Source organism: Mercenaria mercenaria, chromosome 15 (genome assembly GCF_021730395.1).
Source record: "Mercenaria mercenaria strain notata chromosome 15, MADL_Memer_1, whole genome shotgun sequence".
Classification (NCBI taxonomy): Eukaryota; Metazoa; Mollusca; class Bivalvia; order Venerida; family Veneridae; genus Mercenaria; species Mercenaria mercenaria.
The window spans coordinates 4,597,514-4,610,689 of NC_069375.1; the positions used below are offsets into that span (position 1 = coordinate 4,597,514).

General features: G+C 35.0%; 1 protein-coding gene across 1 annotated transcript in view; it reads left to right on the forward strand.

Annotated features, from left to right (window-relative positions):
- The first annotated feature begins 1,024 nt into the window (after positions 1-1,024).
- Positions 1,025-13,176, forward strand: part of LOC123559566 (uncharacterized) — a 32,042-nt gene continuing 19,890 nt past the window's right edge. The window contains exons 1-6 of the mRNA XM_045351501.2: positions 1,025-1,190; positions 2,420-2,540; positions 4,142-4,315; positions 5,608-5,755; positions 7,746-7,870; positions 11,342-11,433. Coding sequence (XP_045207436.2) covers positions 1,028-1,190; positions 2,420-2,540; positions 4,142-4,315; positions 5,608-5,755; positions 7,746-7,870; positions 11,342-11,433 — 823 coding nt within the window. The 5' untranslated portion in view covers positions 1,025-1,027. The remainder of the gene's footprint in view (positions 1,191-2,419; positions 2,541-4,141; positions 4,316-5,607; positions 5,756-7,745; positions 7,871-11,341; positions 11,434-13,176) is intronic.

The following is a 13,176-nucleotide window of genomic DNA, read 5'->3' on the forward strand; positions in this document are numbered from 1 at the left end:
AAAATCTGAAAGCATAAATATAAAGTGTTTGTAAAATGTGTCAGGCCGGTATTCTGTAGTCCTTGCCGAAAATACCTTTAACAAAGAAAAATGATATCTGCGTATTCCACATATCTGCGTGATCATGGTGACGTGTTCGCGCCCGTGTGCGTGGCGTTTCGCGTGGTTGACAATTCATAGGCTGGCATTAACCTACAACTAGATTCTCTAGTATTTACGCTATGCCTGTATTACTTAAGCAACTGCAAGAAACTTATGTCTTTGAAGTGGCAACTGTCTCCGTAAAAGAAATTTAGATTTCGCGCAGTATGAAATTAGTCTTTTGAAAAAAAGCAGACATAACATATCAATACTAGCAACGCTTTTTGTAACAGATCACGAACGTTTTCAGTCGCACACGGAGCTATTGAATACCGTCCTGGAGCATCCGGCCAGAAAATTACTGTAACGATTACTGAATGCATAAAGGGAAGTAGTTCCATTAATATGCAAATTTGTAAACCTGTCAATTGTCATTGGAGTAAAATGACAGTATATAGGCGCAATAAATCACCTTTGGTGATGAGCTAGCTTTTCACCGATGGGATTTGTGTGTGTCTGTCCGTGTGGATGCCAGTATATGGCACTAAAACGTTACATTACATTGTCCTGCACGGGTTTTACAAATACATACTTCCGGGTTTCACTTATTTTGTAATTTTCCAATAAATAATGATATTTAAATTGTTCGCACAATATGTGAACAAGTCGCTTAATCTCTGTGGGAACAAATCGGGTGGTGATAGCCAAGGCTTGCATTCAAAATCTGCTTTTTTTTTGTTTGAAATATATAGGAACAGCACCGTTTATGAAAATTGTTGTATTATTTTGTCATATGAAATAGAATTGTAATAATTCTGAAAAACTGGAAATTATCTTTCTGTGCCCTCTTTTCATATTTTTCAATGCAAGGCAATAAAATCGAGAACCCGCGGGCCCGATTAGCTTTGGCGTCGTGTTAAATCCTAGTGTAATCCCCATGCAAAACATGTCTTACACGTGCCTGTCATATATGGTTTATGATTGGCCATTGGACAAGAATTCGACCAATCAAAAGCACGACATAAACACCGGAAGCAATAGAAGTTATCATACTGTCACCAGCGTTTCTGCAAGAGGGATGGACGAAGTGTACGAAGAATGCTTTTCATGTAAGTCGAAGGAGCAATACTGCTTGCTGATATCGCAACAGAATATTAAACAGTTTTTTATGATATAGATAGATTATATACATCAAGAATTGAAGGAAGAATGCCTTGTTGTCCAACTTATTGATGCAGCTATTGTCTGGTCTGTTTCTAACAAATTCTGGATTCTCAATAAAATTACATAGCAACAGCCAACATTCTTTCATTAGCCACAGCATCATATGTCCTGTAAGCAGAATGAAGGGTCAGTTAGTCTCGATCTGTGAATTTAAGCACGTGCTTCTGGGTGTGTCCTGTAACCTAGTATAGTCCTAGATTTATCAAACATCTCTCATATCTCTGCATACTTCCAGTCTCCCTCGTGACAAAGAAGTATTATCTCCTTTTATCAAACATGTAGCAGTGTTTGTGTTTTGAAGACCATGCTTTTAATTTCAGAATTAATTGTTCTTACATCTTGCATGTATGGGGTTTTATGTAAACTTTCTGAGACATTAATATCTGTGTAAGTTATGCAGGTAACTTCAACCATAAAAGGGAGATAATAAGTTTTATGCATTTTCTATCTCTTACATTCTTGCAGATGTGTAGAACTGGTTGAACAAACGTGCCTTATATATTTACATTCAGGGGCCACCCTGGCCATTGTTGGTCAAAAATGCTTAAAGATAATAAATGAATATGTCCCATGCATTAAAAGGCCTGCATATATTAATGGGAGCCGCAAGTTATATGTGCAGTTTATTCACTCAAAATGTATACTTAAGTAGACTGTCAGACAGTAGAATCTTTTTAACTCCAAGAAAGTGGAGGGTTTCATTATCTACAACTTGCAAGTAATTATTTTGCTTGACTGTTTCATACTTACAAACAAAATGTAGGACTGTTCTTGTCATCCTTTTGTCTACATTAATGCCCAGACCACAAATGCTTTGCAAATAAAGCAGGTTTCTCAGCAACTGCTTTATAGAATGCTTGAAAACTACACATATAAGTCTTTGACAGCATGACATTACCTCAAATAGCTTGGTTCAAAAACTCTTAAAATACATTTCACAAAGATATGACTTTTTAGCTTTTTATTTTGGGAAGACATTTTTGCATTTAACCTGTTTTCTCAGCAACCTCTTGATACAAGATTTCAGCTTCCTAACAAGTCTTCAGGATCATAAAATCATATTACAGAGCCAAGTTCGGTACCTCTGTATAAGCTTAACACATTGAAATTTTAGATGATGTCAAAACAACAGAAGATGATGACTTTGACAGTCCCTCCAAACCAGATACACCCTTGATGCCTGGCACACCCTGCACTCCAGCCTCTGATCATGATACAGATAGGTCTGGTTTCAGGTACTGTAGTAAACTTCATTTAATAGCTGTCTGAGGACTGGTTTTAAGTTCTTATTGCCTATGATTTGCTTCCTGAAATTTAATAAATCATAATTACAGCTGTCAGGGTTTTTTCTAGCTGATTTGGGAACATAGCCTATACCCTCAAAATTGGGAATTTTGACGCATATTGGGAAATATTTAGTCACATAGCATATAGTAAGGATATGTTTAAGCACTTTCTCATACACTTGTTTCACATTGTACAACCTCTTTAACATACTTCCATTACAAAATTGTCCATAATTTGGTCAATGTTTGTGCAATTTTGATGAAATTTTTTTCAGAATGTAGATTGGGAATTTTTGCAGTCATTTTGGGAAAAATATATAGTTTTTGGCATTGGGAATATAGCCGAATAACGGCTATAAAAATGACCGAAAAAAAACCCTAGATGTATAATGAAAAGCATAAATGTCTAATTAGCCTGAGCTCACTGTGAAAAACACCTCACCATTTTAAATGCGGAATAAAATACTAACAATATTACTGCTGTACTGAGAGTTGCATCTATATATCTCAGAGCATGGAAGTTGTAAAATACAAGGCCTTTTTACACTGACATGTCTGTGTTTTATTTACTTTTTATTTTTTAGCTCGCCTGACCTAAAGGTTATTGGTGAGCTATTAGTATAGGTAAATGGTCAGGTATCAATAATTTTACATAAACTTCTCCTCAGAAACTACTGGTCAGAAGTCTTTATCTTCCTGGCAAGGTCAACTCTCGAGTTTGTTCAAATTGTTCAGCTTGACCCTTTTTAGAGGCAACTGGATCTAAAAATAAAAAAAGGACTTCTCTTGAAATGACTTGGTCTGTAACTTCATTATAAGGTCTTCTCCAAGTTTTGTCCAAATGAGGCACTGGATGCCATTTAGTGGCCGCTATAGCTAAAAGTAGAAAATAAAAACACTTAAACAATTGGTCCTCCTGAACCAGTTTATGAAACTTTATCAAACTTGCTTTGTTTAGCATCATCATCAGATCCTCTCCAAAAATTTGTTCAAATGGGATCTCTTAGCCCATTTTAGGGGATTTAGAGCTAAAAATAGAAATAGTTCTGAATGAATTCTCAGAAACTGCTTGATGGATCTTCATCAAACTTGGTCTATAGATTTGTCATAAAATTCTCTCTCAGTTTTGTTCAAACGGGGATGCTTGGCCCCTTTTAGAGGCCTCCAGAGGTAAAAATAGACAGAACGCTAAACAGTTTCTTTTCTTGAAGCACTTGTTGGTTGGTCCTCTCCCAGTTTATGCAAAATGGGACACTTGGCTCTTTGAGGGTTTGCTGGAGCTAAAAAGTAGAAAAAAAAACCACATTTAAATGACTTTTTCTTCTGAATTGCTTGATGGATCTTCATAAATCATGGTCTGTAGCATCAGTGTATGGTCCTCTCCCAAATTTGTTCAAATGGTGGCATTTGCTCCCTTTTAGGGGTCACAAGTTTATGCTAAACAAAGTTGTCACTATAAATGATTTAGTGTGTTATGCATATGTTCAAGGACAAATAGTTAAGGTGAGGTCAATGACTTAGGCCACTGTGGCCCCCTTGTTTAATTTTAGCATCTCTATGGATAGTGGCATTGGGTCTCCCTCACCATTTGGCATGCAGAATGATTCCAGTCACAAGATTATAGATGTGCGCAGTCTGAAAGCAGAAAATTACAAGAAAGATGGTGGAGTTAAACGAGGCAGCAAGTCATCAACTGAGCATACAAGTAAAGAGAAACATAGGAGGTACTGGTATTTTCATTCATTCTTATCTTAAAAACTGTAAATTGTCTAACAAACTAAATTAGACAGAAGTTTAAAAATATGATTATAACTTTAACATTATTTAGTTCCCTATAAAGATTCTGTATGGTATAAGAATTGCTTGAATTGGCAAGAGCAGTTCAGAGTTGATGAATAAGAATTTTAAATTTGTTTTCAAGATGACAGGGTAAAGAAGTGATTTTGTTTTTTTTAAATGATTTTTCTGTCTTTTGATAAATTTTGTTGGTTTGCAAATTGTAGACATTTGTATTTGTAATTTTGTAGCTTAGGCCTAAAAAAAGAATTCTTTGTTTCCGGTAACATGCTACATAAAATTAGGGTAGGTCAGAAAAATTTTTTTTTTGGATTTTTTTTTTATTAAGGGAGACTTTTCGGAAATTATTTTTGTGTCAAAAAATAAATACAAATGGGGGTTATATGCCTTTAGAGCATCAGTAAGTTGATTTCTAACATCACCGGCCTTGTTAAAGCATAAAAAGTGAAGTTTTACAACTTAAAAAGTATTCTCCAAGGCCATAAAAACATTTAGGGTCTGGCCAGAAATTTAGGGTAGGTTGGGATACTGGAAACAAACTATTTTTAGCTTGATTATTTGAAGAATAGGGGAGCTATCCTACTCGCCCCGGCATTAGCGTGAGCGTCACACAAGCGTTAAAGTTTGAGGACCTCCCAAAATATTTTCAAAGTCCATTGAGATATTGCTTTCGTATTTTGCATACTTGTTTACCATCATGACCCCAGTCTATAAACAGGAGCAGACAACTCTATCAAACATTTTGACTGAATTATGGCCCCTTTTCAACTTAAAATATGCTTATTGTAATGTTAAAGTTTGCGTACCATCCCAAATATTTTCGATGTCCATTGAGATATTGCTTTCATATTTTGCATACTTGTTTACCATCATGACCCCAGTCTGTAAAAAGGAGGAGGCAACTCTATCAAGCATTTTGCCTGAATTATGGCCCCTTTTCAACTTAGAATATGCTTATTGTAATGTTAAAGTTTTACTCATAGCTTATATTATACTATCAAGCACTGAGAATAGTCAAGCGCACTGTCCACTGACAGCTCTTGTCTTTTTTTTACACCTTAGAAATTGGGTTGAGAAGTAAGATCAATGAAAAAATTAACAACATAGATTTTGTAAATGTTTAAGAAATTTCGTAAATGTACTTTCAGTAATATAAACCATATTACAAAAAAATATTTAGGGAGCGTTAGAATTTTTTATTGATTTGTTTACAATTCAGGGAAAGAATAAAGGATAGCTGTGATCAGCTACGTGTTTTGCTGCCATACATACGTGGACGGAAGACCGACATGGCTTCTATTCTGGAAATGGGTGTGGACTATCTTAGAATTGTCAACATGTGTATGCCTCAGTCTCTTCATGATCAGGTATAGGTCATTGGGCATAATTTAAAGTGAAAACTGGCCTGTCTCCAGGGGCTGCAAAATCAATTGTCAGTATGGCCCAGGTTGTCCCAAAGCTTGTACGGACAAGTGAAATTTGACCAGAATTTACTATATAACTATCATACGGACAAGTACAAAATAGCAATTGACAAAAACGGACAAGCAAGTCAAAATCAGATTTCGCCGCCCCTAGTCTCGGGTTTTAATTTGTGAACTAACTAAACTAAAACATGATTTAGGTGTCAATGATCAATATTACTTACTTGGTGTATGCTGCTGACTACTGCTTGAATGGAGGGACCACAGTGGCCTAGTGGTTAAGGTTGTTGACTTCAAATCACTTGCTCCTCATCAATGTGGGTTCAGGCTCCACAAGAGGCGTTGAATTCTTCATGTGAGGAAGCCATCCAGCTGGCTTACGGAATGTCGGTGGTTCATCCCATGTGCCCAGCCGTGATAAAATAATGCACGGAGGGGCACCCTGCATCTTCATCCACCATCAAAGCCGGAGGGTCACAATATGACCTATAATTGTGTTGGTGCAACGTTAAACCCAACAAAATAAATAAAATACTGCTTGAACAGTTCAGTAAAAAAAAATGTCTAAAGTATGCCTGTAACTTTCTGATAATTTTATACATTCTGACCATAAAATAAAAAGGTTTTGATTACATGTATGTGTACATATGGAATTAGTCCCTCTGCATAACAATTTTTAGCTAAAATTGATAACTTATTTCGATTAAAGGTAAATTTTCACATTAACAAGATGTAAGTTTGCATTTACAGGTTAAGTTACAGGTTTTACAGGTGTTGATTGATTATAGTATGTACTGTATTACGAGTTATGTGTATACTGGTATATTTTGTTACACATTACGAAGTATGTGATCACAAAAATTAGGAAATAATTACTTTTGAAAAACTTAAAAACAATCGTACAGTGCTGAAAAGTAATTATTTTCCAAGTTTAAGTTTTTTGTTTTCGGACACCATCAGAACAGAATGAGATCTGTTCTTTTGCTCCAAACATTGATATTTAGGAAATAATGTGAGATAAAACCGTGTTTTAACATTATTTAAATGCACAAAAATAGGTTATTCATCTGCAGAATAATTTCATGAGGGCGTAGCTCAAGTTAATTATTCTGGGGACGTATAACTGATTTGAGTGTATTAATTGAAGTAAAACACAATTTTGCTATACATTATTTTGATTTTGATTTGCTCTTAATATAAAACATTAGATAAAATATAGTAGCGCTCTTTCTTGGTCGTAGCAAAAATATTGACGTCACTTATGTGACGTCATTTTAGCCTTAGCGTGTTTTAACAGAAACAAGCATATTAGAATGTACCTTAAAGTCTGTCAAAAATATCCTGTTTACACTATGGTACAGACCAATATATATCATGGTGTACTGTGGTACCAATATAAGTTGTGATACCCAGCCCTAATATTTTGTAAATTGCTTGCAGTGTTCTGAATTTTGAAACCTTAGACAGATTATTGCGCATATGTACATGTACTCTTTTAATGGTTCATAAATGCTTTTGTATATAATGTGGCAGCCACATTTTTTTGTTATGAACATAAATTATATTAGTTTCTTGTTAAATCCTATTTTCAGTAACTGTTTTCTTTAATATTCATCAAATATTTAAATAATGTTTAACATAGGAGACTGTTTTATTGAATTCAGTGTTTTTATTACCTCCCTTTATCACTCTGACTGTAAATTCATGTGCAATACTAAAAGTAGTGCTTTTCTAACCATGTAATTATGAATAACATCTATTAGGACAGCTAGGTGTTTTCATCTGTTTTTAACATGAAATTTAAAGCCTTATGGGAAGTTAAGTATGAAATTGCAATCCCGATCAATCTTTATTATCTGTGAAATAAAAGTAAATTTAGGCATTAAGTCTGTTGTGAAAAAGATCCAAATATGAATTTTGTGTATAATATCAGATAGTAGAGATGCTGGGCAAAGATCCAAGCTTGGTTCCTAACAAGGAGAGTACATTGAGAGGAAAGAAAGGAGTTCCTAAGTCTTCAGGAAAGTCACTGCAACAACTGTCTCCAGTCCCACCTCGGTATGAATCCATTAGTTACAATTACAGCAGTCTTTGAGCTTTTAATTAAGGCAGTTCTACATGTTTGATAAAGCGGAAGTGATGGCGTAAAGTCATTTATCCGGATAACATAGAATAAAGCCAGGATTAAGCGTACGGAAATGAAAATCATTTTATGAATGAATGGCAACCCGTGAGTAAATTTAGTTTAATGGCAACACAAGTTAAAATATGATATTAAAACATCTGACATGTTAAATAATCCAAAATAATGTCTTAAAACCAGCTTGAAATGTGAGGACCACTTTAATCATGGGCAAATACCTCAAAAACAAACTCACAAACCTATACATTTTATTTCACAATATCATAGGCCATATATTTATTTACAATTGTAAAAAAAATTTTATTTGCAAAAATGTTGTGAAAATTTTGATTTTCACATAGACTCCCATTAAGAAAACTTGCATGGGGTCCAACTCCTTCAAATCAGTCTAGCAAAAAATCTAGCACAGGACCCTTAATCTTTGTTATTTGCTGAATTTTCTAAGTATATTCTGAAGTTTTGAAAAATCGGGGTTTAACCAAATTCTGCATTGTAGAAAAATTTTGATCGGACTGTGCAGAACTACCTTAATATTCCTACGAAGTTCTATTTTTCTTCTGAACTACTGTTGAAAATCTGTGCGAAACCCAAAAGAAAGAAATCAGAATTGGTCTGTTGTCCTCTGGCAACAGGTAAAAAGTCTAGCCCTTGCTTAATAATTGACTGAAATAATTTTATTACCCGATTTATTTCTGAAAAAAAAAATTCTTAAACTCAGATTTGGTTCATAAAAAGAAACTAGCTAGTGTAACAATACTTACTAGACATTGATAAAAAACACAGATTCAGAACTTACTATGTGGTGTTGAACATAAATCGTTGGATAAGAGGTGCAATATGCACTGCCCTACTGTGCATGAAACAGCTCATCATACAGGGCAATACCGAGAAAAGATAGTCATTGGATAGGTCTTGTGTATAGATTTTTAATGTATAAGCTAAGGCTGACTTTCTACAATTTCTGAATTGGCACTGTATCCTTTCTGGGTATCTAGGCTTTACCCTATTACTTTTTATTTGAGTACATTCTGTATAAATGTCATGCCATATAAATTTTCATACACTGATACAATCAATCAATGTTTTCTTTTTCATACCTATGTGAAATGGTACACAGGGGATCTCTGGTGGGCAGTGAGTAGCATCCACAAAAGTTGTCTGCTCTCACAGTTCTTATCCAATGTTTTTCAAACTTGGTCACAATGTTTATGAGTGTAATAGTTTGGCCAAGTCTGTCTTGAGTGATGGCCCTTGAATTACTCAAAATTGAAAAAAAACAAACCCAGACAGTGTTGGCTATCTTACTTGAGCAGTCTTTTCCAGTAGCCTCCGACCATTGTCACAATGCTCATAGGTACAATATTTTGGCCATGTTAGATAACCAGTCAGATTATCCTAGTATGAATTACTTAAAATTGCAATAATTCAGTGTCTTCTTATTGACTTTTGCACTTCTAATATATTTTATGTTGATTTTAACAGTCATAATGTTTATATATTGTCATCTTGGCCAAGTTTGATAAACAGCTGGTCAGTCTTTGTTTTTTCGTTTGGGGTTATGGCACTTAAATTAGTTAAATTGAGAAAATTGGTAACTAGTCTGCTCAATAAGGTGAAAAAAAAAATTGTTTGTTTCCGGTATCCCGACCTGCCCTAAATTTTTGGCTTGACCCTAAATGTTTTTATGGCCTTTGAGAATATTTTTTTCAACTTTTTAACAAAACTTTTTAACAAAAAGTTGCAAAACTTCACTTTTTATGCTTTAAACATGTTCAGTGATGTTAGAAATCGACTAACTGATGCTCTAAAGTCATAACCCCCTTATTTGTATTCATTTTTAGCTCATCTGATTTTTTGAAAAAAAATGATGAGTTATTGTCATCACTTGAGCGGTTGTCGGCGTCTGCGTCGGCGTTGCCTGGTTAAGTTTTATGTTTAGGTCAGCTTTTCTCCTAAACTATCAAAGCTATTGCTTTGAAACTTGGAATACTTGTTCACCATCATAAGCTGACCCTGTATAGCAAGAAACATAACTCCATCTTGCTTTTTGCAAGATTTATGGCCCCTTTTGTACTTAGAAAATATCAGATTTCTTGGTTAAGTTTTATGTTTAGGTCAACTTTTCTCCTAAACTATCAAAGCTATTGCTTTGAAACTTGGAATACTTGTTCACCATCATAAGCTGACCCTGTACATCAAGAAACATAACTCCATCTTGCTTTTTGCAAGAATTATTGCCCCTTTTGGACTTAGAAAATCAGTTTTCTTGGTTAAGTTTTATGTTTAGGTCAGCTTTTATCCTAAACTATCAAAGCTATTGCTTTAAAACTTGCAACACTTGTTCACCATCATAGGCTGACCCTGTACAGCAAGAAACATAACTCCATCCTGCTTTTTGCAAGATTTATGGCCCCTTTTGGACTTAGAAAATATCAGATTTCTTGGTTAAGTTTTATGTTTAGGTAAACTTTTTCTTTAAACTATCAAAGCTATTGCTTTGAAACTTGCAACACTTGTTCACCATCATAAGCTGACCCTGTACAGCAAGCAACATAACTCCATCCTGCTTTTTGCAATAATTATTGCCCCTTTTGGACTTAGAAAAATCATTTTCTTGGTTGAATATTATGTTTAAGTCAACTTTTCTCATAAACTATCAAAGCTATTGCTTTAAAACTTGCAACAGTTTTTCACCATCATAAGTGGACACTGTACATCAAGAAACATAACTCTATCCTGCTTTTTGCAAGAATGATGGCCCTTTTTAGACTTAGAAAATCATGGGTAGGACAATATTTCTATTATACAAAAAAATCAGATGAGCGTCAGCACCCGCAAGGCGGTGCTCTTGTTTGACATAGAAATAATTTACGAAAAGTCTCGCTTAATAAAAAAAAAATCCAAAAAAAAATTTTTCCAACCTACCTACCCATATTTTTTTGAGCATGTTACTGGAAACAAAGAATTTTTCTTTTAGGCCTACGTAGAGTCAGTTTTAAAAGTCAAAAGTAATCTGCAGTGACTACTTTTGTGGCAGTTTGGCACGCAGACTCTTTATTTTTGCTGCACTTTTTTACAGTAAATGAAGACAGTTAAGTGTTTTTGCAAACAGATGTACATGGGGATTTTGAGGTTTGGTTTCTGTCAATTTATTGTTAGTAGAGTTAAAACCTTTATGCTTCTAATTTTGCTTATTCTGCACACATTAACTATGGATGGAAAAATTGTTGCGTTTATTAGAGACAGGCATAAAAGGTTGTTGTGCCACTGGTGATGCCTTAAACTGATGAATGAAGTGCTCATCAAACAATTTATGAAATTTTTATGTTTTCTGATTTCAGTATATATATATATATATATAACAATTGCCAGTGTTTTTTTTACAGTGGTGCACTTGCAGAATTGATAGAAAAGACATCTGGATCACAGAAGAAGACATCTAAGGAAATGAGCCTGTCAGAAATAGCCAGTTCCTGTGGTTAGACTGCTTTTCAACATTGTCAGTTTGTTTTAGCACATCTGTATGAAGTATATGGAGAGCTTTCCTCCTCGCCCGGCATTGATGTTGCAGTCAATGTGTCTGTAGCCACATTCACACCTTAATTAAATTTTTGATGCTCTTTATTGCTGTAATCACTTAATGGATTTGCATCAGATTTAAAATATTCATTCCTCATCATCACTTACATCATATGACACAAGGGCCATTATCTTCAGCCCTAATAGTTTATGAATTATGCCCTAGTTGATCGCGGCCGATCATATTGAATAGGACAAGTATATGTGCGCTGGGGAAAATATTTCATGATGGACCTGTGAATTCTTTACTCTTGGGTGAAACAGGTCTCATAAGCGTAAATACGACTAACTTTACTGATTATAAAACATACCGTACGATTTGTTGTGAATTAACTGTTGTTGTACTTTTAGTAGTTCAACCGCCACCCTTGTTTAAGAGCAACATTTAAAATACATAGAGCGCTTACTTCACCCGATTTACATTCGGAACATTTTCAGGCGTTTCGGGCTTTATCGTATGTTTAACATGGGATTTTTGAACCGTCAGAAGATGTTACTGCTTTCATTTTCTACCACTTTTTTTCCACCCTTGCCTGAAAAAACAGTAATGAGTTTGTACATTGTTCAGACAGTTGTGCTCTGTTGAAATTTAACCAAACACAAGTTTACCTGCATAAACAGAAAGCATGATATGTCACCATGCGCGGATCCAGAGGTGGGGGGGGGGGGACCGGGGGTCCGGACCCCCCTGGAAATCTTTAAAAAAGGAAAGAAGACAAGAAGGAAAGAAAAATTTAATGTTTTTCGAAAAAGGCAACATTAGGACTGCATGTAAAGTATATGCGGCTGCTGCTACATACGACCCCGACATAATTCATATTATTTATCTAAAAGAAACTAAGAATTTTACCTTCAAGAAAGCTTGATTTTATCATTTTCCCAAATTTAACAAGTTAGTCCATAAAACTGTCCCAGAATGCAAAAAATGAAGTGCTAAATTTCAAAATTTCCAGGGTGGGGGGTGGGGCAGGGAATCGGACCCCCTCTGAGAAAATTGGCTGTGTCTGTGCATGGTCACTATACCTGTCCAGTACTGGACATTATGGTAAACGCTTCTTTCCTGCACAAATGACAATTTCGCAACTTCTGTCCGGTTTGTACAAATTTCTGGCCGCGATAAACCATTTGACTTGTTCTATTTGGGATACCATGTTTAAGTCTTGTATTACTAAATGTTTTTGAATCAGACTTACACTAATTGTTCCTGGTTGTCACAACCATCATGATTTTTTTTATGATACAAAAGCCATAACTCTTGGAACAAGATAAATGCCAGCTTTTAAATAGTCTAGCACGCTAACTGTTGTTTAAGGGAAGTAATTCTGCTGTAGTCAATTAAAAAAATAGTAGCAGTTGTTCCTCTTTGTATGACTTTTGCCTATCTGCATTATTATCAACTTGCTGCATTTTCATGAGGATGTAGAGTTTTTGCACTGGTTCATTGTCGCTTTTTGTGTGGAAATCCCTACTAGGTTAAGTTTCTGTATGTAAGCTGGTATCTACCTAGCTGCTGATATATTATATACTTGCTCACAGAGTCAAGATGATCTGACATCTACTGCACAGGTTTCACAACTGTATTTTACATTTTTGTACATTTTTAGCTCACCTGTCACAAAGTGACAAGGTGAGCTTTTGTGAT